We start from the raw sequence: 25,275 nt of genomic DNA, 5'->3' as shown, positions 1-25,275 counted from the left end.
TGAGGGCTGCATCAGGGTTGTGTTTGACATTGGGGTAGGGGGTAGGTGTGGCCAGCTCAACATCACTCATGTTGGGGGCACCTGGGGTGGTCAAGGCAGGATTTCCCTCAGACCTTCCCTTCCTCTCATTATAATCTTCCTTCCTTCCTTCCTTCCTTCCTTCCTTCCTTCCTTCCTTTTCCTTCTTTATCTCTTCCCATCTTTCCTTCTTTTTCTCTCTTTCCCTTTCTCCTTTCCTGTCCCTTCTTAGATGCTCAAATGCCAAAGGGGAAACATTTCACCTTTTGTTTTGCTTTTAGTTTGTTTTGCTAGCCTGAAAATGAGCTCCATTTTTGCTGGCAGAGGCACTGCAGTCCAATCATTACTAAGTGGTAATTTTGACAAGAGGACTTTCAGTAATAATCAGCACGCAGTTAATCCAGCTTTCTCCAGTCAGGAGCATCGGAACTACAGCATTATACCGGTTTAGAATTGTGGAAACTGCAGTCTCGACATATCCTCGAGGCACCAGATTAAAGAAGACTGTATTAATAAGGTGGCTTGAAGGCCTCAGACAGGCCATTAGTGATGGTCTGGTCCCGAAAGCCTGGAAAGTTTGATGGGGATAAACAGAGATGGAATCCTGATGGGAATTCAAAAGCTCCTGAGTCCAAAAATAGTACATCCTTGAAGAACAGGAAGAGGCTGAGTTAAAGGGATCTTTTCATAATTCCATTTTTAAATGTATTCTATGGCTTTTCTGGGTCAGGAGAATTTATTCACAGTCACTCATGCCTTGTCACTTCATGGGTGACTGCAGAGCACCCTATGCAGAGCTGCCCTTAAAGACCATATAGAACAGGGGTGTCAAACTCGATTCCATTGAGGGCCACATCAGGGTTGTGTTTGACTTTGGGTGTCCAGGTGGGAATGGCCGGGGTTTGACTCGCTCAACATCACTCATATCAGGGGCATCTGTGGTGGCCTGGGAGAGGCTGGAGGATCTAATTCCCTCCCTCCCTCCCTCCCTCCCTCCTCTTATTTTTCTACCCCTCTTCATTCTCCTTTCTTCTTAAGTGGCACAGCAGGCTGGTCTTGCGTGGTTTCTAGGGTGGCCCTGCGGTCCAGATCTAAGCACTCACGGGCTTTGAGTTTGACATCCTGATGTAGAACTTTCAGCCAGTGCTGAAAGGATCCTGGTTGCCATCTTTAAAGCCCCACATGGCTAAAAGCTAAGCCTTATATACATATTTCTGGGACCACCTCCTCTAAATTAAATCTGTCAGTCCAGACAGATATGGTAGAGTGGGGAGAGAGTCCCACTGTTAAGGGAATGCTATCTCATGTTGCTCCCCCTCTCCTCTGGAACAGCCTGTCCCCAGATATATGGACCATAAATTTGTTTTTTTGTAACTTTTTGGAAGAGCCTTAAACACACGGCTCTTTGGAAAGGCATTTGGGGATGAAGAAAAATAATTTTATTCTTGAACAGCAGTGCATCAAGTAAGTTGAATTATGACTGGTTTTTTTTTTTGTTTTAATACCAGTGTACTTAATGATACTTTGTCCTTGTAAATGGAGGATCACGTAAGTAAAAGTAATAAAGTAGAATTAAAAATGAAATAAATTCAAACCAACCCAGATTATTTTAATACGCTAGAGAGCTGAAATCTATTCCTAACGCCTTTCCAGAATTCAGGTGATCTATTGATTTCTGAGACTGAGATCTGTGGCTAGTATCAAAGAGGTTCAAAAGGTTTAAGTTTGTATCAATCTCCTCAGCATAAACTTCACAGGAAAAAATTCGTCCCACCTTATTTTGGGAATATGACAGTCCATCTTAAGGGCTCTGAAGTCAAGATAAGCAGACTTTAATGCAGGGGTGTCCAACCTTGGCAATTTTAAGACTTGTGGACTTCAACTCCCAGAGTTCCTCAGCCAGCTTTGCTGGCTGAGGAACTCTGGGAGTTGAAGTCCACAAGTCTTAAAGTTGCCAAGGTTGGACACCCCTGCTCTAATGCATCAAATATTTCACTGAGCTGCTACCTAAATGAGATTTGATTTAGACTACCATTTCTGGGCTGCAAAACTCCAGACAGTTGCTAGGTGGCAGAAAAGCCAGATTTTTTTTCTGAATCTCTTTGCTGCCACCCACAGTGGTCATTGTCTTGAATTGCGCAGCCCATATATAGTATTGTAGTCCTGGATATTTTGAAAGAGCGGTGACTGTATTTTTTTTTCTTCTTCTGATAATGGTTCCTTTCAGGTTTGAATCTGAAGTTGGCGGAATCCAATTGCCGGGATGTTCTTCGTGCAATTATATTAGATGCCCATGGGCTGTACATTTGCCTCAGTGGCCTCCTGGATAGTGTGACAAGGAAGGAGGAAGGGATAAGGACCAGCTCTGACATACACCTGCTTCCCCCCCCAACCCCCCTTCCATGGAACTGGAGCTGCAGCACGTCAGATAACCCTGGCGTGTGATGGGTGGCAGTCAGTTTTGATCGCATTTTTTCAAGGTCACAGGTGGTGCCCAAGAATGACCTTGGAAAGTTGTAAGCAACAAAGGAAGCCGCTCCTGTGGCCGGGACTTAGAAATGGATTCCAGCTGTTTTGGATGCAGCATCCTCGGTGCTGCTTGGGGAATGGGGGTGGGTGAGTGGGTGGGGTGTGGGCGCGCGTGGCTTTGCCAGCCGTGGCCTGTAGGATTGCAAAGCGCGTCAGGATGGGCAGCATCTCATCTCGGCTCGGAGCCTTGCTCGGTGCGTTGCCTGCTTGGGTAGCGGGAGTTGGATAGGCTCCTCCTCCTCCTCCTCCTCCTCCGCCAAGTCAACCCACAGTTACCTTTCTCCGCCCTGCGGTCCTGCTTCCCAGCAGTGGGCACTGTGCGGAGCGAGGAGCGGAGGGGCCGCCACCGCCGCCGCCGCCTCCTCCTCCTCCTTTCGAGGGCGACCGGGGAGCCATGTGACTCGCCGGTGAGTCCGAGGCGTGCGACTTGCCTCCTCTGCTTCAGAGCTACCTGATCCGACTCCCTGAGCGGAGGCAGCGAGGGGGTTCGGGCGCCGGAGGCGGGGGAAACCCTCGAGGGAGGCGCGTCGCCAGCCGAGTCGAGCGCCCCAAGCTCGCCCCTTTCCAAAAGGCGCGCGGAAGATGGAGATGAAAGATCAAGGCGCTCAGATGGAGCCGCTGCTGCCCACGGTAAGGAGCCGCGGCGGCCAGGAGAGCCCTATTGGCGAGCCCGTGCCGCAAAGGCAATTCGGGGGGGAGGTGGGAGAGACGTGCGGTGGCGGCTTGGCGGGTTGCGGCCACCGGGAGGGTTGAGGAGCCTTCCCGCACGCTCGGCTGCCTCGGGCTCGCCGTCCTCGGGGGGCTCCGAGGGCACGGGTTCAAGACGCGCGCCACCCCGGGGTTTCTCCGGGCCTCCTCCTGTGGCGGCGTGGCGGGCGGGTGGGGGGGGGAGGCGAGAGGCCTGTGGGCCCCAAGCGCGGGGACGGGGACGGGGGTGGGTGGGTGTCGCGCCTTGGATGGAAGGGAGAGAGAGAGAGAGACCCTCGGAGTTGCCCAGCGCCGCTCCTTGCTTGCCCTGCACCTGATCCGCTTCGGAGATGCTGCGGCTCCTGGCGCTCTGTTCGCCGCGCATTGGCGAGTGTTGGGCCGAGGGTGGCGATCTGTCTCTTGTTATCCCGCGCCTGGCCCACCGGATCTTGCGAGGCGAGCGCAAGGACTGGTCCCTCTGCCTGATTTGTCCCAGATAAGTGGTTTGGCTTCCCATGTGCACCTGCAAGCTACATTATTATTCTGTTCTTGTGCAAGCAGAGGACGCACAGACACACCGAGATTGAAGGGGGGGGGAGCTGTCTTTTATATCCAAACGCGTATTTTTGCAGCAACCTGCTCTTGCAGGTGGATGCAGAAATGGCTGGGAGGGGGCTGCTTTACAAACCTGCACTCACCTGTTGGGTTGGTTTTTTTTAAAGGTTTCTTACAGCAGAGCTTTATCTGTGTTCTCTCTCTCTTTCTCCCCCTCTCCCCCCTTTGTTGGCATCCTCTGCTATGCATAGGTTGCCTGATTGAACAATTTTTCTTTTTCTGCCTGACATAGCATGTGTGCATACGTATAACTCCAGGGAGGGCTGACATGTGGGTTTTTCTGAAGCTCACGCATGTCTTTAGGGACCTCTTAGAAGCAAATCCCATCAGCCACATTCAGTAACCTTGCCAGAGTGAGAAGTTCCTAGACAACATGGCCTTTGAGATTCCACCTTTCCCTTCCTTCCATCCTGTTTCTCATCTCACCTGTTCTAGGCACCTTCGTTTCTGTAGAGGCTTCTAGGAGAAAAGGAAGGAAGAAGAGAAGTGGAGCAGGATAGGAATTCTGCTGCCCTTTTAAACATGATAACCACGATGATAAAATAATATCTACTTCTCCCAGGTCCTTGGGAAACACTTGATAAGTGGATAAAATGCCCAGTTCAGTCTCAATATCGAGTTGACTGCGTAACCAACCGTAATAATGTGGTGCTGAATTTGGTGATCTTAGTGGTATCGCCAACTATATTCTGTATTATTGTGATTGCATGTGGGTGTTCAAGTCAGAAGTCACTTTTTTTCTGTAAATGTGAATAATTTGGGGAATATTTTTAAACCACAATGAAATAGCTAAGTAGTAACGTCCATTGTATCTATTGATTGATTGATTGAGCAAAAGTCTTTATATTTCAGTATTGTTGCAGAGGTTTGAACAGAGGCCTTTCCCTTAGAGTAAGGAGCATAGAGTAATCTATATAGTTAGGGAGCTTTCTTATTAGTGTTTGTCCATTATATAACTTGAAAATGGTATTCATCACATCTCAAGATGCTTACAATCTGCCATTCATCACCGAGTATACACTCTCCATATGTTCAGACAAATCTGATCAGTATAGTGGAACAACAGCTGGTTAATAAAAGGTGTGCTTTGAAGTGCACTTCCTATTCCAACTTTAGATTCTCTGTTTATTAAAAAAAACCCCACAACAATCTTGACCTTTATCGTATGGTGAAAATCAATTGCAGTATATATTCCTCGTTTAAAGCTCCTTTGTCAATCAATAAAGTAAAAAAACAACACCCCAGGATAGCTATTTATTGCATGTTTATGGCAAGATGGTGGTTTGCTATGTGGATCTTTTAACAAAAATATTAATTAAAGAGTTTATGTTGAACCAAAAACATAATAATGCTAGATTATGTGATATCACCATTACATATGCTCTGTTAATAGTCTTTCCAAACCTGGGGCCTTCCAGAATTGCTAGCCAACATGCTAGCCACCAGCACAGTCAGAAAATTCCTAGGGATACAGTAGGAGGCTTAGATTACGGAAGGCTTTTCAATACTCTTGCACTTGTGCTCTTTATGAACCAGTTAATTTCTAAACCCTCTTATTTTCCCTTAGTGTAAGGCTGATGGCAATTAGCAAAAGGAAGGAGGAATTGGAACAAGTCACACATTTCAACAAATATGCACCGCCCTTTACAATGCCTTGGTTTCATCTGAAAGAAATGAATTATAGTTTTAGAAGTTGCAAGAATTGCCAAGTTGATTAAGAGCAAAATACTGTGGTTGAAGGATCACAAAGAGTAGGCATGCATGAAGATATAACCGTTCGTGAAACTGTATAATTTGCATTCTGTTATGATAAGCTTTTTGATGCTTAGGTGAATTTGAAAGAACTTTAACCTAGTTCTTAAACAAGTTTTGCATAAGTTTGGTACCCTATGAATGTGTTGCATTGCAGGCTCCCTAATTCCTATCTAAAGGCCATGCACATTGGGATTATGGGAACTGCATTTCTGTATATCAGAAGGGTACCTGGTTGGGGAGGTTTTCTTCCATCAAAAGATCAACTGGATCAACTGGATGACTTGAGGCCATTCACCAGGAGACTGTGAGTTCTGGTCCTGCCTTAGGCATGAATGCCAACTGGATTGTCTCCTGCTTAGGTGGGAGGTTGGACTAGATGACCCACAAGGTCTTTTCCAGCTCTGATTATCTGTAATTATCTGATTTAAATATCTTAGAAACCCTATTTAAGATTTCTTTTCCTTCATACGAAGCTTATTAGCCTTCCTCAGCTATGCAAATGGATTTTTAGATTTCTGAGAAGTGCGGTTAGTAAGATGATATTTCTAGGTTTACGAATGGAGAATTAAGGTCCTAGTTTGACCACAGAACTTCTTTGGCTTCCAGGATATCTCCTCATGCAGAGCCACTGTACTGTTAGAAACTGGAATAATATTTAAAATGGCAAATGCAGGGGACAATAGCAACCTCTAGGACAACCTGTTTTCCCAATCTGTTCCCCCCTCTGCAGGTGTGGATTTCCACCGGTGGAATTTTCCACAATGGCCGTGCTGGCTGGGAATTTGGAGACCTAACACCTACACTCTGAAGGGTATTCAAGCTGAGGAAAGCTATTCTAGAGCCAGGGGTCTCCAACCTTGATGACTTTAAGCCTGAAGTACTTCTACCAGAATTCCCCAGCCAGCTTTTAAAGTTGCCAAGGCTGGAGTCCCTTCTAGACTGTTCCTCCAGTTTTTCTTAATTGCAGAGTAGTTCACAGGGCCTCCCTGACCCTAAAATCTGCCTCTGGTGTGTGATGAATGATACCCTAGCAATTTAAGTGAGTGTTTACCTGAGGAATAGAATTAGAACACCATTTTGTCCCTCTCTGGCAACAAAATGTCAGAGTGAGCCAAAATCTGAGTCAAAGAGCCCTGTAAAGTCATTCTGATACGTCTTAATGAACGGTACTGCTGAGGAAAATCAGGCCTTTTGAGCTTTACCCATATGATGATGGTGATAAAATGCATGGGAGTGTGGGGAAGATACTCTCTGTTTCTGCTCCTACTTGGAAATGGCTTGTAGTTCATGAGCCCCTTACTAGGGATTGGTGTGATGAGAATGGATGCTGTGAAAACGCTTTCTTTCCCAGGCGAATCTGCCCTTCAGTGTGAGGCAAGCTTCGTTTTGCCTTTTATTCTTTCAGAACATTTGCTCAAGATATCGCTAGGTTGACAACTGCAGCCTCTTTCTGGATGACCAATATTTAACATTAATAACTCTGAAGGAACATTATTTCAAATAATGCAATGACATTTCAATAGTAGCTTTTAAAAAATGAATGCGATTTGATTTTTTTAAGAGGATATTCCTAATATATATATATTTCTTAATATAGCAAGCACTGTATATATGTGGTACTCTCAGCTTGATGCAGATCCTTGCCCAGAGTGTGATTTCTAGCGAGGAGGTCCTTGGTGCTCTCTGAGCATGCTCGTTTTCTTATAGGTGTTTCGTTACCCAAACTAGGTAACATCTAGCACTGATTATGTTACCTTTGTTGGTAATGAAACATCTACAAGAAAACAACTAAGAAAACAACAGAGAGGACCAAGGAACCCTCATTTTAACCCTGAGATACACATAAAGGAAACTTTACTGGAATTCCAATGTGGTCTTATTTGGCTTTTATACTTGTGTAATAAACATGCTCTCATGTACTGTAAACTACATGCTCTCATGTACTGTAAAGTTCCCACTGTCTCAAGAGTGGTGCTTGCATTAAAAGAAACGCGAGCATTGCAACTTAACACAAGAACTTGAAATTTGGGGAATGAAAAGATGGGGGTTGGCTTGTTAGGAATAGCCTCATCTCTTTCGCTTACATTTTTTCTAGTCTAATTAGTGTATGAACAGACTTTGCTCGAATTAATTTAAAATTTCATATTTTTTTAGGAAGCAGCTAGAGTTTCTGAAGAAGCCATGCATTGATTTGAAAAAAAAAAATTCAACATAATTGTATTAGAATCAAATAATCAGAGAATAGTAAAAAAAAAAAAGTTTCAAATTCTTCTAGAATTCATCAACAGGCTGGATGCTAAGCAAAATGAAGAGTGGGTAAAGAATAAAAAATTAGCTTGTATTATCTGTAGGTTTCAAACAAATTGCTGAAATAAAAGGAAAAAACAACAGCTGATCTTCTATTTCTTTAAAATATGAACAAATTATTCACTAACGAGTGGACATGCACATAAATTTGTACTCCCCTTCATGCATATGTGCCTGGAATTAAATTCTATTACGAATGTTTATGAGAGATCTCTTACTTGATGGATTCATTGTTTTAATCATACTCTGACTCATTTACTGGATGCATCATTTTTCTCCTTCAAAATATGTGGAAAAAAAAACATATTTATTAAAATAAGCATTCCTTCCTTTTTCTACTGCAAACATCTTACAAAACATTATCTAACATTAATAAAGCATAACACAATAAAACGTGAAGTAAAAGAAGCAGAAGTTACAGAGTAAATCGAACACGTTAAATGTCACTTAATTTTTTGAAATGCCAAGTTGGTATATATTTTGTTTCAGTTACTTTGTCCCAGTTCATCACTGAAAGTGAAAAGTGTTGTTAAATGTTCCAGAGGTGCTTTTTTTAAAAAGAGGCAAGTGGACTTTCTGGTTTTTCTTTGAAGACATTTCACTTCTCATCCAAGAAGCTTCTTCAGCTCTTTTGGGACAACCATAACCTGGATGACTAAGAATCCCCATTGATGTATTGCTACATGGATATTTTGAATCACAGAATTCCAAAGTTCTGGGATAAAAATCCAAAATGTCACATTTTGTACAACTTTCTTCACTTTCAGACCAGAAAGCATCTGAATAAATGCTTCTGTTCACATGTATGTGTGTATCTATGTGGTGGGAATTCAAAAGAATTCGCATCCTATTAGAAAACTAAATATATTTCCAGAGAAGAAGTCTAAATGATGTGTACTTGGACAGCAAGCATATTCAAAAATTATCATCAGGAAATCACTTTTTAAATGTAGGGGTATATATTAATACCATTGGTAACGTTAATACTGTTGATCTTCTCTCATGTCTGAAGCAACAACACAATTGTAGGGTAAGAAGGTAGAGTTGCTGAATTTTCCCAACAAAGTACTATATTTTGGATGTTGGGATAAAAATGCATTAATATCTATCTTGGGGGAAGAAGTTTAGATTTTTTTTTGTCCCAAATGAGAAGTAATGCTATTTAAGTTCTATTCTAATCAACTTGCAAATGATGTTGGCATTCTTTCCTTGCTAGTCAGTGGTTTTATGGAACTGCTTCTTCATGAAATTCAGATGTCTATTCCTTTTCTAATAATTCCTTGCATTTTCATATCTTTCCCTTTCACTCACTCACACAGAGAGAGAGAGAGAGAGAGAGATGGAAGGAAAAACGGCAATTGTCTCATGCAACTTTTGGATTGGTAGTACTAGGAGCTGTCCATCTGAAAACATCCTGAATTACTGAAGATAAGAGACACATTTTGGACATAAATGTTTTGGCCCATTGGTTAATACATGAGGGCATTTGAATTGAGAAGAGTAGAATATACATTTCAGCTATACTTTCTTTGAGCTTATTAATTCGACTGTTACACCCACACTGTTTTGTTTTAATGAACATTAGGTTCATACAAAACTTTAAAACAACATCATAGAAAATCTGGTTATTATTTGTAACAACTATGCTGGTTATCACTTCTGACTACCTTCACCTGCCCCTTCAATATTTCAGAACTAACCTGTAAGAAAAGGGCTTGGCATTATGTCTATATGTGATTCCTGGCATTTATTCCCAAACCAATTATCATAATTAGTCACATTCAAATGGCTTCAGAATCAGCCTAATTTGCAGATGAAATTCAAATTTTTGAGCCATGTGAACAAACCAATATGGCCTGGTGTAGATGCCAAGGACTATTGTTGATCTCACATATCATGCTAAATCAGAAACAAACATACTTGTTTCTGATTTAGCGTGATATGTGAGATCAACATTAGCCCTTAACATCTACATCAGGCTATATTGGTTTGTTCACATGGCTCAAAAATTTGAATGTATAAACCACCTTAATTCTTGCTGAAGGAGGATAGACTGGAAGTCCCAGTTCTGATTTTATACTAAGCCATTTTCTTAACATATTCTTGTTTGTAAGATTGTCTTGCTAATAATAGGAGCCAAGCTGGAGAAATTAGAAACACACACTACCATATCTGTGAACATCTAGCCAATATATTCTAGAATTCTGGTGTCTTCTCTTGTGTAAATGTAACTTTGATTATTTTCTTTTTGCTTCTGTGGAGCTAAAATTAGAAAATATAGTTAGGGATGTATCCTCTTTTTTGATATCTTCCTCATGAAAAAAAAACAAAGACACTCATTTCTCTTCATTGCATAATAGAGGCCATGTGTGAGTTGCTACACCTCTTGACTCCTCCGTTATATTATTTTTATAACAAAACACTGAAATTATCTCTGACATTCTACCTACAGTTTTTAAAGCTTTGCAATCAGCTACATTTTTATGAGGAAGATGATTATTTCAGAAAGCTGCATGTGCCTTTTATATTTATGGAGAAGTGGTACTTGTTTAAGAGAATGATTACAAATTTGTATTAATCAAGCAACTAGCTCAAGGATGACTGTGGTTATCTATTATGGCAGCTTTCCTCAAGCTCATGAGTCTTCTAGATACATTGGGCAGACCATGCTGGACAGGAATTGAGATGCAATTCAACATGTATAGAAATGAATTAGGTTGGGAAGTCTGTGTGATAATGTTCTCATTGTTCATTCTCAGTAGACCACCAGACCAATCCTTTATTGAAAATACAATTGAATGCTTTGATCAGCAGCCTTATCAGCATATTAGAGCTTTCACAAGATCTGGTTCAACAGGACAATTAAAGGGACATTTAATGTACATTATTGCCAACAAAATGATGAGCAAACAGAAATAAAGTAGAAGAAATAAAAAAAATTGACATTGGTACATAGGTTTCATTATACTATTAGTCCAGTTTGTCCACATGTGAACATGTCACAGGTGGATTTGTGGATATTGGATGTCAATTAAATATATAAGTAATGCTTTTCAGAGCCATGAATCTTCACCTCTGTTTTTTTTAAATCAAATATCAGGGTTTTTTTTAAAGAAAAAAAGGTATATTAGTTTCTTCCTCCAAGTTTGACAGAAATAATACAGTTTAAAAGGCCTGCCCTTTATTCAGACAATCCACTTTCAGATGAGTGCTCTGCAGAACACTTTCCAACTTTTTTAAAATTTTTGGCAAAGTTGAGCAGTATTGTATAAGCCAAAAAAACTTGATGTTTGCAAGGAATATTCAGAAATAATCATATGAAATTTAAATAAATAATATAAATCATTTTTGCTTTTCTAAGGTTTTTGTTTCCTTTGTTTTGGCCAATGCTTATAAGTTTATATAGTTTTTATATATTTATATTGCTCAGTTTATACAGTTGTGCCATTCTGCCTTATGAGACAGACTTTACTGTCAGAAAAATATATCTGTAGGTATATATCTAGTTCAACCTTTTCTATTGTGGTATGTTGAACTTTAACTCCCAGAATTTCCAATGAATGTTGTGGGCTTTGGTTTTGATGGCTTAACATTCTGAGTTATAATCTAATATTAGTTTGTCTGTTTATGGCAATATAGCATAGAGCAAGGGTGTCAAACCTGATTTCATTGAGGGCCGCATCAGAGTTGTGTTAGGTTTTGGGGGGCCAGAGTGCGCATGGCCCTGGTGGGTGTGGCCAGCTTGACATCACTCATGGCAGAGGCTCCTGTAGTGGCTTGAGTACTCTGCCAGTGAAAACGGGCTCCCAAGCTCCATTTTCGGCTGCAGCGGACTCCTGAAACCCTCTGCCAATGAAAACAGATCTCAGGAGGATCACTCACGGCCCTCCTGAGCTCCATTTTTGGTGGCAAAGGCACCACAGGCCAGTCCTTTGCTCTTTCCAGGGCAGCCCCACAGGCCAGATCTAAGCACTGGCCCCTGGGCCCTTGAGTTTGACACCCCTGGTGTAGAGTGTTTACACAGTCTAGTATTTACAACATAGGCTAACCAGAAGTAAATGGTTGGATTTCTCCCAGAAAAGTGGAAGGAGTGAGGGAATGGTTGCAATAGCAGATTTTTAAAAAGAATGCTGAAGTGATTCCTTTATGAAAGAAGAAACAATGACATTGGCACCAGGTCCTTTATATGACTGCTGTACTCAGCAGGAATATTGGACTCACTGAAATAAGGAATGGAACCCCTCACACGGCAATCTCCAATTTTCACAGTTTTACGCAGGAGAACATTAGGTTATCTGATATCTGATAGGATATCTGATAGTCAGACCAAAGGTCTTATCAATTAGACAAAATTGGCCACTGAAATGTCTTTGGGGATCCCCCAGATAATATAATAATATAATATATTATAATATAATAATACCTGAAAGCAATAATTCTCTTCCATTAATAATTTTCAACAATTGACTTTCATAGTGTGATGAGTATAAAGATCTTTCCTTTCATTAATTTATCTAAATCCCTTTTAAAGGCATCTGAAAATCCATTGGTGATGTATTGATTGTCCACTGTGCAAATATCTTTGGCCATTTTAAATCTTGTCAGCCATTTGCCTTCGATGCTCCCCAGCCAGGTGTTGATTTGTGAGAGGAAAGTTCACCTTACCTTCTCTTTTCTTATTAGCTGTACCCTCATATGTTGGTGATAGGGCAGGATTAAATTCATAGTATTCAGGATGGGTGCCAGGAGAAATAATTTGTTATCCCATAAACCCAACCAAGAGAAATAAAATAAATGAATGCACTGTGTGAGATTTTACCTCGTGTGTCAAATTTGAGTGCCTTTTCATTTTGCTTGGAATACTTTCGCCTGGAGTACATGTAATACATGTGTTTCTTATCTGGAATAAATTAGTTTCTCTTTTCAGTAACTTGAATCTTCTTCCCCACCTTTCCGTTTATATAGTTTTCTAGAACAAGGAACACCAAGCAATAATATTTTTATGAGCAACACCTATTACGGCTTCTTTAAAAAAAAGGTGGGGGGGGGGAGGAACAAATACAGTTTTGAAATAGGGTATGTTTTAATAAAACTGTTTATTCATTTTACATGTGATATATTGATTATAGAACAGAATGGCACATGTGAGTCTGCATATAATGGAATATTTCATCAGATGGTGCATCAGACCATTTGATAAAGTGCAATTGGTACAATGTTCACCTTTTCACATTCAGTCTTGGTTTTGTGAATAGCTAAAAATTCACTTTCACAAAGATGTCTTGATTGTACATCTCTTTGACTTCACATAGGAAATACCTTCAAGTTCTTTGGGAAATGTATTTAAGAACATTGTTCTAGAAGATCCTTTTTATTCATTTGGGAGGATGAAGTTAGATACACACTTAATTTTGTTGACATTGAATTTTGCAAGATTCAATGCAGGAAAGAGCAGGAAACCAAAACTAAGAATATTAATACTACCTATATTCTAAGGTTACAGTATTTATTTCAGTCTGAAAGTGTTTCACCCTTCTACTGCCTTTATATTCCAGGGAACTAGGGAGGGTTAATTTTGAGATATTTTCTGTGTTCTGTCGCCAGTAAACCGGAGTTGACTTCAGCTCTTTAATAATAAGCAGTAACTTCAACTGCAGTCGAACCGCAGCAGCCCTTTTTATAGTGGCTGCTCCACGGCTTGCAACCAATGACATTTAGTTAAACTTCCCGCTGCTATAGGCGGCCAATCAGATACTAACGTTACTATCCAATTGTATTGTTGCTTCTGCTATCCAATAGGAACATCGCCTTAGAAGTCTCTATTTAAATACACTACAGCCCTCCCCTCTTGGTTCGTTCCAACATAACGTAGTCACGCAGGTAGGCGGGGCTCTTGTGAGTCCTTGTTGACCTGCGCAGTTCAGTGCCTGTGTTGGTCTCTGCCGGTTCGGACAGGCCAGCTGGTTCGGACAGGCCACTCTTCCCTCTGGAACCTCCTGGAAGGGTGCCTCGACCATGCCACTTTGGTCATGCCTTGGGTTGATTGGTCTTTCTCTGTGGTCTGGGTTTGTTGGATGGGCAGTGTGGTCTCCTCGCTGTGTGTGTGGGCAGGTCGAGTCGGCCTGGCTGCTTCTCCCCTGAGGTTCCTTCAGCTCCTCTTGTTTCTCGAAGTCTGGTAAGTGATTTTTATTTCTTTCTGGGTTCTCTGTTTCCGGTTGGTGTTTTGTAAATGGATGATTTTCATTTTCTTTATTATTAATTTGTTTCCCCCCCCCTCTGGATTTTTTATTAATGTCTGGGGTTGTTTGGAAAAATATTTGTTCTGCGTTTCTGGGAACATCGGTGTCTCGTTCGATGTGTCGGGACCGTAGCTGATCAATGTGTCGTTTCCACGATCTGCCATCGGTGGTTTCTAAGCGATAGGAACGAGGGCCAGTGATTTGTGTAATCATTGCCGGTAACCACAATGGTTCTCCAGTAAGATTTTTTGTGTAGACTAAATCACCTGGTAAGAAGGAGTGGTTCTTACTGAACGAGTCTGGTGGCTTTTCTGGGTTGTAGGTAGGGTGCAGTCTATCCAAGTAAGATCGCAATTTTCTTCCCATCAAAAGTTCAGCTGGGCTCTTGTTCGTAGTTGTGCATGGTGTTATATGTTGGATGGTGAGCATGGTGTTGAGTTTTTCTTGCATATCACTTCCGTCAAGCTTTTCCAGTGCTTCTTTCGTAAAACGAACCATGCGTTCCACTCTACCATTCGCCGCCAGATGAGCTGGCGCTGTCAAAGCATGTCATATTCCATGTTCCACGAGAAACTGTTCAAAAGCCAAGGCTGTAAACTGTGGCCCATTGTCCAATACTACTACATCTGGTAGACCGTGGATGGCAAAAACTGTTTTTAGTTGTTTGGCGACGGCTTCTGTTGTTGTTGAACTCATGATGATGACTTCCAACCAGTTGGAATAGGCATCCACGATGATTAGGTAAGTATAACCTTTTGTGGGGCCGGCGAAATCCATATGGATTCTTGACCAGGGGCCTCTGGGTGTCTCCCATTTGAGGACTGGTGCTGAGGGGGGGTGGGCCTGGAAGATTTGCATTTGTTACATGTTTTAACTCAGGCTTCAATGTCTTTATCTATTCTTGGCCATGCCATCTGTTTAACATCATTTGGTCTTGCTAATGCCTTGGCCATTTTAAAAACAGTCGGACCGCAATGTGTTAGGAATACGGCTCTCTTCCTTTGGTCAGTGATTCCTTGCAGCTCGTTGCTTTCTAAAAACATCAGGAATCTGTCAATGTACGACTCCCAGTCTTCTTCGGCTGGGTTGAATGGTGCGGGTGGCGAATTGTTGCCGGCCATCTCATTGGTCCTTTGGCTGTCGTTGCCACGTGCTTACGGTCTTTGTCTCTTTAATCCCATCCTCGTCGCCAGTGTTCTGTCACCAGTAAAGAGACTCGCAGACCGGAGTTGACTTCAGCTCTTTAATAATAAACAGTAACTTCAACTGCAGTCGAACCGCAGCAGCCCTTTTTATAGTGGCTGCTCCATGGCTCGCAACCGGTAACATTTAGTTAAACTTCCCGCCGCTATAGGTGGCCAATCAGATACTAACGTTACTATCCAATCGTATCGTTGCTTCTGCTAACCAATAGGAACATTGCCCTAGAAGTCTCTATTTAAATACACTACACCCTGTACCCCCATTTCTGCTTTGAACTCTCAATAGAGCTCTTCCTCTTATCTTTCAACAGACCAACAGCTTCAATTCCCAGGTATCTTAGATAGTGATTATTTTAGGATTATTCATTGGGCTTCATTGCTTGAAGCAGATAATTCAACTCTGGTCTCCCCAACTGTTAATTCCCTCTTGTTGCTCTCACACCAGATCTTAAAACTGAAAAGACCAAAATCACTTTTGATAGCAGAATCACATGAGAATGCTAACAAGATTCTAGCCAGAAATGACTACTCAGAAGAAAAAGAAGAGTGAATAGTATATAATAATAAATATAGAACAATACTAACCTTGAAACCTACAGTATCTCTTGGAGACAGTCCAAAGAAGACTGAAGATATTCAATAGTCACAGAATGTAAAGATGAAAAAATACATAGGGTTGAAAAGAGGCAATAAAATGGTCTGGATGGGAATGGCCAAATCATTGAATAACTCTTTTGGGACAGACCATCAATTATGCCACAGGAGTCCTTTTGTTTTCTTTTGGCAGAAGCTGATGTCCAAAGCAAAATATGATGAATTTATCTGACATTGATAATAATTGCTGGTCTGTGTCTGTGCGTTGGTGTCAAATGAGGATTGTGAGAAGTATGGACAACCTTTGGAAGAACCTTTATTCATAGTATATATTAAGAAGTTGTTAGATTAGTCCCTTGTATATAAAGTTAGAAGAAACTGATAGCAGGGGATTGGAAGTTCAGAGAGGCCTGCCTCTCTTCTCTCCCCCAGTCAGAGGAACATTTGGCAAAAATTGTGAAGGGAGTATTTTGAATGTCATAAGAAGAGCCCTGTTGAATCAAACAATAATCCCATCTTTTTCAAGCTTCTGTGTCATCAGTAATCAACTGGACACTTTTTAGGAAACCTACAAGCTTGGCCTTTCCACTTTCTTCTCAGCTATTAATATTTGAGGGATGTTGCCTATAATCTAGGACAGCAAGCAATAGAAATAGCTATTAACATCTTGAACTTCCATGAACCTCTCCACGAATGCCTGTATCTTCTGCTGATTTTGTCCAGATAATGAAAGCGTCATGCTGCAAATCCCTCCCCCTTTCCATATTTAGATGATATCATAATGCATATACAAAAGAGTTGGCATTTTGATGCAGTGTTGCTTCCATTAAACTTGATTTAGACTTGTCCTCAACTGCACGTAGGTGTCGACATATATGCATCCTGAAAAGGGGTTGATGGGTAAATGAAGGTTGCAGATGGTTACAGATGGGCTGATGTACACCGCTCCCAAATCTCAATGTCTATGTGGAGATGCACATCCTGCATGCTGATTGGTTTATCTGACTTCCTGTTGAGAGGCAAGTGGAGGGCAAGACACATTTAAATGATGTTGCAGTTCACAGAAGTATAAATACAACAATTATGCAATCGTCTCTGAACAACAGACAGATATGTTCCCTGATGTGCTGTGACGCAGAAGTCTAACCCAAGCTTTAGACAGGTCAGCTTGTCAACCCTCCAGAAGAACTAATTGAACTTGTCCATTTCTTTTAAAACCATCCAAATTATCTACAGTTACCACATCTTGCAATTATTTTGGATGGCCTTCTATGGTGTATTACGTAAAAACCTCTTTTGGTTCTGAATATCACAATATTTAGTTTCAAGAGACAAAACCCATAAGCCCATAAAGGGTAATTAACTCAATTACGTTTTCATTTCACAATCAGGTGTCTGCTAAAATAAAACAATGGTATTGTTATTAATCAGATAAATCAGATAAATTACAGTCACCTTTCCCAAATAGTAATCTCAATTTAGCCAAAGAAAATCTTACTATTTGATCCACTATGTCAAATACATTTCTTAAATAATTTATCAAACCAAAGAAAATATTCATCAGGTACTAACATAAATCTGAGAACATAAATCAAATGAGGGACTGTAGTTATTTTAGTAACATTAATTTTACCTCATAGACTTAAAAGAACTTTAACCTATGAGTTAACTTCCAATTCTACTCTAAGAGATCGAGGTTAATATAATACTCTAAGTTATTTTTTATTTATTTGATTTATTTGATTTGTCAATTGCTTACAAGATAATAGATGTAAGTATAAACATGAGTAAGAATACAGGAAATAGGTATGAATAAATGTGGACAATAGGACAGGGATGGTAGGCACAATGGTGCACTTACGCACACCCCTTACAGACCTCTTAGGAATGGGGTGAGGTCAATAGCGGATAGTTTGAGGTTAAGGAGTGTGGGTTAGAGGATGTAACAACAGAGTCAGGTAGTACATTCCAGGCATTGACCACTCTGTTGCTGAAGTCGTATTTTCTGCAATCAAGTTGCATTGAGTTTGTATCTATTGTGTGCTCTTGTATTGTTGTGGTTGTTTTGTCATGGTTGCCATGTTGCCATAACATGCTACACCAAAAGAAATAATATTACTGATTAACATGATGGTTTGTTTTATCGAATAAACTAAAGCAATGTCTGAATTCCCACATCATGCTGAACTACAACTTCCTAGTCCAAGTTTAGCCTACTTATGTGAATCTAGCCTGAGTACAAAAGAGCATTCTGCATCTAAATGACTAGATGAATGCTAAACTCTTTTCGTCATTCTTTTTTTTTGAAAACAATTTTATTGGTTTTTTAAAAACAAACAAAACAAACAGAACATAAAAACATCAGCTCTCTTCCATACATATATACAAGCAGTGTGTCGGTTGGTTCATCAGTTTTGTGCATTCATTTTGTAGTCTCAATTACAGTTACATTACCTAATAGCTTGTATTATCAATCCAAACTTATATATCCTAGTATCACTATGTGTGTGTCATTCTAATGGCACACAATCTACTGCTTCTCCAAAGGAATCCATGAAAGCAGTTTGGAGTGATGGGATGGTGCTCAACTAAACCTTAAACTAGGTAGGATAGAAGTTCTGGGGTGGGAGAATTTGTGAATCTGTATGAGTAACAGAACAGAATTAACAGAATTGGAAGGAACCTTGGAGCACTTTTAGTCCAACCTTCTACTCAAGCAGGAGACCCTATACAGTTTCAGACAAATGTTGTCAAATCTCTTCTTAAAACTTCCAGTGTTGGAGCACCCTAAACTTCTAGAGGCAAGTCGTTCTAACTGTCAGAAAATTTCTTCTTAGATGGGTTGGTTCTCTCCTTGATTGGTTTCCCTCCATTGCTACTTGTTCTGCGTTCAGGTGCTTTGGAGAATAGGTTGATCCCCTCTTCTTTGTGGCAGCCCTTCAAATATTGGAACACTACCATCGCATCACCCCTAGTCCTACTTTTCATCAGACTGGACATACCTGTTTCCTGCAACCATTCTTGATACATTTTAGTCACCAGTCCCCTAATCATCTTTGTTGCATGGATACAATCAATAATAATCTAAAAGAACAGATGAGCTTGGCATTTCTGCTTCAGTTACCTCTGAAGATGGTCCAGGTTCTTTAAGTAAACAAATACACACACCTAAGACATTTCTCAGGAGTATTTGAGGAGGATGTGAACGTGATCTGGAACATTGTGAAATTGACTCTGTAGCAGCTCTTCAGGCAGCCAAGCAGAATATTTTTAGACCTAGTGAAATTATTGTGTGTGGCAATAAAGCTGGATGTGGCTTACATCAACGGGAGTCCGCCTTGTCGTTAAGTTGTTTTGAGGCTCTGTCTTATCACCTTACAATAGGATCCATCCGGCTTTTAGTTGGAACCTGCCTTTTAGTGTGGGAACTACTTTCTGTAGGAAATGTGTCTAGTCAACTCACGGTATCAACAAGACAAAGTTGTTCATTCTGCTTCTTGTTTGATTACGGGTAGAATTTGGCCCAAGCTTTAATATGCTGATGTTTTTATTTCATTGACTCACCTTCCATCCTTCTGAGGTGGGCAAAATGAGGACCCAGATTGTTGGGGGCGGACTCTGTTAACTGCTTAGAGAGGGCTGTAAAGCACTGTGAAGAGGTTTATATAAGTCTAAGTGGTATTGCTATTACTTTTAGTTTTTAAAGAATATGAATTTTGTAGTTGTTGTGTATTTACTTCTCTGTTTTTTCAATAGTTATAATGTGTAACTATTAATTGTCTTAGATTAATTTATCTATAAATAATATAGTGCTGAGTTAAGACATCAGGTATATGTAATAGAGGGGAAATCAATGTTATTTTCCTTGCTTAGCCGGGGAAAGCAAAACTGCTTCAAAAGTAATTCAAGTATTGTAGTACAAATATCCACTTATAGCTTCCTCAATTGTTCTTTTCCAGAACTAATTTTGATGGGATGGATAAATAGAGCAGGAAGATTTGTTGGTATTGCTACTGCTTGACGGTTAATATTAAGCAATCTTTGTAATAGCAATAGCACTTGGACTTATATACCACTTCACAGTGCTTTATAGCCCGCTCAGCAGTTTATAGAGTCAGCCTGTTGCCCCCAACAATCTGGGCCCTCATGTTACTGACCTTGGAAGAATGGAAGACTGAGTCAGCCTAGTACATGTTGCACAGAGATCTATCAGTAGCTGCTGATGTACTTTTTCAAAGAGAATATTTGTACCTCAGGGTTCAGTTGTGGGTTTCCCGGTGCTCTCTATGCTTGGCTTGTTTTCTTGCAGATGTTTCATTACTAGGTAACATCATCAGTGCTGTTCATCATTGATAATGTTGCCTTGTTTTGTAATGAAATGTCTGCCAGAAAACAACCAAGCTCAGAGAGCACCAAGGACCCCACAGATTTACTTATTTTCCACAATTAGAAAAGTATTTTCAGTAGCAACCTTTTTCAATCTGGAGTCCTCTGGATGTTTTTGATTATAGGTCACATTATTTTTGGTCTTTGACTGTGTGGTAAATTAATCGAATGGATACTGTGAACTGCATTGGGGAATTTGCCTATGTGATGTTTTAATTGCTATATTTTTTCTTCTTCTTTATACTAACCTGACAGAATACAGATAACCCGGAATGGAACAGTACATTTTGTTAACTTATAATATTTCCGTTGGAAGTAACTTTTTCCATGAAAATCTAATTTGATCTATGAACTTTAATTAGGCTGATTTTTAGAATACTGATTAAACTGGTTCATGATGGACAGGTATCAGGCGCTAAATACTGAATATAAATTCACATTTAATAGCTAACAGTATATAATTAGCTGAATTCATGAATAATAAATGGCAGGTTCTGTTTTCTATAGCAATCATTGTATATTTAAGCCGCCCTTTGGAGTCAGTTTCCCATTGTGAGGGTTTGTGCAGCTTTGTGAAACTTGAAGTTTACTTCAACATTCAGTTCAGTTTTAATAAGAGTGCAATGGCTCAGCTGTTAGTTTTGGAATATCATTCACTTGCAAATGATAATAGGTAATAACCTGGTCCCTGAAAAAACAAGCCAGAATAAAGTTGCAGTGCAAATATTATCAAAACCTTTCTGAAAAGTAATCATCAGATTATTTTTGTGACCCTTTAAGTAATTTAGTATAAATTTTGTTGACTGTAATCGATCCTTTTTCACTTTCCAGAAATATATATTACAGAGTTGTAAATTTTTCTTGGTTAAAATTCCTGTTTGGGAATTGGGGTTTATTTGGCCTTTTAAAATACATTAGATATTGTTTGGTATGTATTATACATTAATGGGCTGTGTCTTTTACCTATCTGCTATTCTTTTTGAGGGAACGGATCTTCCTGTGCTTTGTAACGAAACGTTTTCTCCTTCAGTGCAACAGATCTATTGGTCGCTTAAGGAAAAATAATGGAAAGTAGCAATAAAAAACCCTTTAATTTCAAAATGGAAAAAATAGCAGGCTAATGCAGAATGTGGCAAAGTGTAATAAGAATAAAGATACTCTGCTTGAGCTGGCACCTATAAAAGGAGGGGAGCTGGGGATTGAAGCCTGTGCTTGACCTTTGCCCTTTGACACGAAAACTTTACTTCTCTAGGTGAAACATAGGATTGTTTGGTAAATCAGAAAATAGTCTGTATGCTCCTGTCAGGAGGCAGCTAAGATCCTCACACCTATGGGCTGATAAGAATGTAAATTTAAATTTAATAATACATGTATTGACAGTGGCGAGAATGGTATATGCACAATATTGGAAGAATGAAATCATACCACGAGAAAGAGAGATAATAAGGAAAATAATGGCTTGTGCAGAATCGGATATACTAACCTTAGAATTGAAAAACAAGGGGGAATCAAATTATTATGAAATGTGGAATAAGTTTAATCAGTGGTTGCAAAAAAGAAGGGAAGGTCGGAACAAAAATAGCCAGGATGAACAGAATCAAAAAGTAAATATTGTATCAATAATATGAATGTTAATGGTCTAGTAATATTTTTGTATGTAGAACAAATGTAATGCCAAAACAGTTGTGCTGTATTATATACTAATAATTGTAAATGTGTGTGTGTGTGTGTGTGTGTGTGTGTGTGTGTATGAATTTAAACATTGAATGACTTTTGGTTACAAATACTTACAGCAGGGGTGTCAAACTCATGTCGTCACATTGTCGTCAATGATGTATCGGGACTTTCCCCCCTTCATTAAATCGAGCATGGGCGTGGCCAGTATATGACGCACCCAGACCGCAGGCAGGGAGTTTGACAGCCCTGGCCTATAGTATTTGATACATCTGATGAAGAAGCTGCAGCCACTTTGTGTTGCTTAGGAGCACTTTTTCTGTTCACCAAATCTGAACTTACATCAGAAAAAAAAGATACCTGTGTCTACTATTCCCATAATATTTTGGTTACCAATCATGATTGACTCTCCTAATTGATCATTTAACTTATCTTGGTCAGCCTTTTGAGGGAGACTAAGTCATGGAGCAGACAACACAAGGATTACTGGAACTCTATTTAATAACAGAACTTTGAGGCAGAATTTTTGAGTGTCTTTCCATGCCTACTCCTTCCTCAGGACTAAGTTAACATTTACCTTCTCATAATGGTTCTTGCATTCCTTCTGCAGTCTGTACTCCTCTAGACCTAATTAGTGATAAACAATCCTTTGGATACTCTTCTTTAATTTAAAATTTTTGTAGCACCTTGTTTTGTGGTTCTGATTTTCAGTCAGTTGCTCGTCTCTTGAAATAAAAGTTTCAATATGCCCATTTTTGTCACAATTATAACATGTTATCAAGTCTATGCATTTCAATAGCTTTATGTTTTTCAGATTTCTCTAAATGTTTAGTACCTGTTTGAAATTTTATATCCTTTTTTGAATAACTCTTTTTTTAGTTGAGCTCATTCTTGTTTATTCCTTGTTGTCTCCTTCATGTTGGAGATTCTATTTTTCACATTCTTTTATTAAGGTAGGATCGCTCATTCTGGCAAGCCTTCTGATTTTCTTTTCCTTTTTTATGTAAATATATTTAATTCTTTTTCCCCTCAGACCTTTTCCCTTTTTTTGCCTCAGACACCTTTGGAATAGGACATACTTAGTTCCACCAATTCCTGACCCTATTTATTCTTCAATATTTTTGAGACTTCTACAGTTTCCACCATTGCTACCATTTGTGATGAAACTCTGGTTTATTTCAGTGGAATTGGCACAATTTGACTGGAAGTTTTTAAGAAGAGATTGGATAACCATTGGTCTGAAGTGGTGTAGGGTTTCCAGCCTAGGCAGGGAGTTGGACTAGAAGACCTCCAAGGCCCCTTCCACCTCTGATATTTTGTTCTATTTACTTGGAGGACCAGGTGATCATGAACAATTAAACAATAGCTTGATTTCTGGTTTATTTATGGACACTATTGATGCAGTTTTCCTGGAAACAGCGTAGAAGTCGTTTGCCATTCTGTTTCATTCAGGATTTAAAAGAAAATCTTTTCTAATCTAGTTTACATCCCTCTTATCCCTTTGAGGACTCTCTTCCCCACTCCCCTTAAGCTACACAACACAGAGAAGATCAGCCTGTCTCTATCCTCTTACCCTTTTCTAATCATGAAATTCTCTCAGCTTTATGGCTGCCTTTCTTATTAGGAAGTGACCAATTAACCCTTTAATCATACTAAATAAAAAGCAACTCTTTCATTACAGGGTGAATGCCAGTTTGATTATTCAACCCGCAAACACTCCAAGATGAGTCCTAAGAATGACAGTGTGCTTACCAATGACTCGTGGCTTCCATAAATTTCCTGCTCCATCGAACTGCTTTATACTTCTAATTTAAAAAAAAACGAATAGGAAGCAATAATGCTGCAAATGAGAGGGCCTCCTTCAAGCACAGCCTGTATTTCCAGCAAAGCTTCTAAGTTCTATGTCAATTCCTAGGCATTCTTAGAAATTGAAAAGGTGGATGGTTGCAGTCCTATGTTTTCTTTGCCTTCTGCTGCCAAAATGTTTTGTGCCAGGTTTTACCTGCCATGGCAACGACTGTGCAAGAATGCGAAAATATACCCACTGATTCCAAAAAGATTGGGGAATACCTAGAAGTATTTCATAGGGGTAACAGTCTGATAGTCCCAATAATATGCTGAAATGTATCAAAGAATGACAATATGGTAATTGCAAATAAATCAATGTTAACCTAATTGCAAAAAAATAAACAAACTGGAAATGTCTGTCTGTCTATCTATCTCTATCCATCATTATCTGTCTGTCTATCTATCTATCTATCTATCTATCATGCTAAAATTAAGGTATAATTTTGATGTTTATAAATTTCCACCTGCTCCCAATCTACTACAGCCTCTTGAATACAAAACATTCAAAGTTTGTGAAAACTGACATACAAGCAGGATAGGGAAAATTACTAAAAGTTGGGTGGTCATCTTAGATGTGTAGAGGTGTTTTCTGATTACACAAAATCACCATTGGGGGCAATATTTTACTAGACTCAAATAACAAAATCAAATAGATTTTAGTCCAAACTGACAAGATGTTTTATGAAGTCGTATTGATGTGCAAACCATTTTTAACATTCATATGTCTCCAAATCATAAATGAGGATAGTCTTATCACATAGTAACCTGGTATTCAGTAGCAGAACCAGAATATACCCTCTAAGACCTAATGACCCGGTTTTGGGGGAGAAAAGTAAAGAGAAAAGTTGGGATTGGTTTTAACTATCTGCCCCACTGTCACCTTAAGGGTCTCAGATGTCCTCCATACCTTCCTCTGAATATTATGATCTGCCCTCTACTTTTCTTTCCAACTATGCTCCAGCCTCAACCATCACCAACTCCATCTGGGATAGAACCCATTCATCCACTTTTACCCTCACAACAGATCTCAGGACCTTCCCCTAAATATTTCTGTGGATTCTCAGCAGCCTGAGAGGCACTATGCTGCTGTAGGTAAGCCAACTCCAAAGTCATATGCACACCTTACCCTTCAAATCTCCATTCCCTGATTCCCCAAACATATAAATCTAGAATGGGTTACAGATCCTGGTATACCCAACAACCTGCAACATTTTATATATGAGGAAGTCCAGCAAAACAATTTCAAAGAACTAGTACTGGTCCAAGATACAGAAAGCAAAAGGCCGAGCAGCCATAGAACTCAGGTCTATGGCTTGACCATCTAACTCCCTCCAGTCCTTAGGTCACCACTGCTTGTTGCTGGAGAATTCAAGTACTATGAGTTCAGGTACTCTCAATTACCTGTGAGTTCATCATTATTG

The 25,275-nt window shown here is 39.9% G+C and overlaps 1 protein-coding gene across 6 annotated transcripts in view; it reads left to right on the top strand.

The window, feature by feature from the left end:
* The first annotated feature begins 2,770 nt into the window (after positions 1-2,770).
* Positions 2,771-25,275, top strand: part of SLC4A10 (solute carrier family 4 member 10) — a 171,441-nt gene continuing 148,936 nt past the window's right edge. For 5 of the 6 annotated variants that reach the window (XM_087920080.1, XM_087920082.1, XM_087920077.1 and 2 more), the window contains exon 1: positions 2,771-3,177. In XM_087920080.1, coding sequence (XP_087776206.1) covers positions 3,130-3,177 — 48 coding nt within the window. In that variant the 5' untranslated portion in view covers positions 2,771-3,129. The remainder of the gene's footprint in view (positions 3,178-25,275) is intronic. The other variant, XM_087920078.1, reaches the window with a different exon arrangement.

Source organism: Pseudonaja textilis, chromosome 1 (genome assembly GCF_049901715.1).
Source record: "Pseudonaja textilis isolate UNSWEBS1 chromosome 1, rPseTex1.2, whole genome shotgun sequence".
Lineage (NCBI taxonomy): Eukaryota > Metazoa > Chordata > Lepidosauria > Squamata > Elapidae > Pseudonaja > Pseudonaja textilis.
Note: the sequence above shows the minus strand (reverse complement) of the source record. Positions and strands in the feature narration are given on the sequence as shown.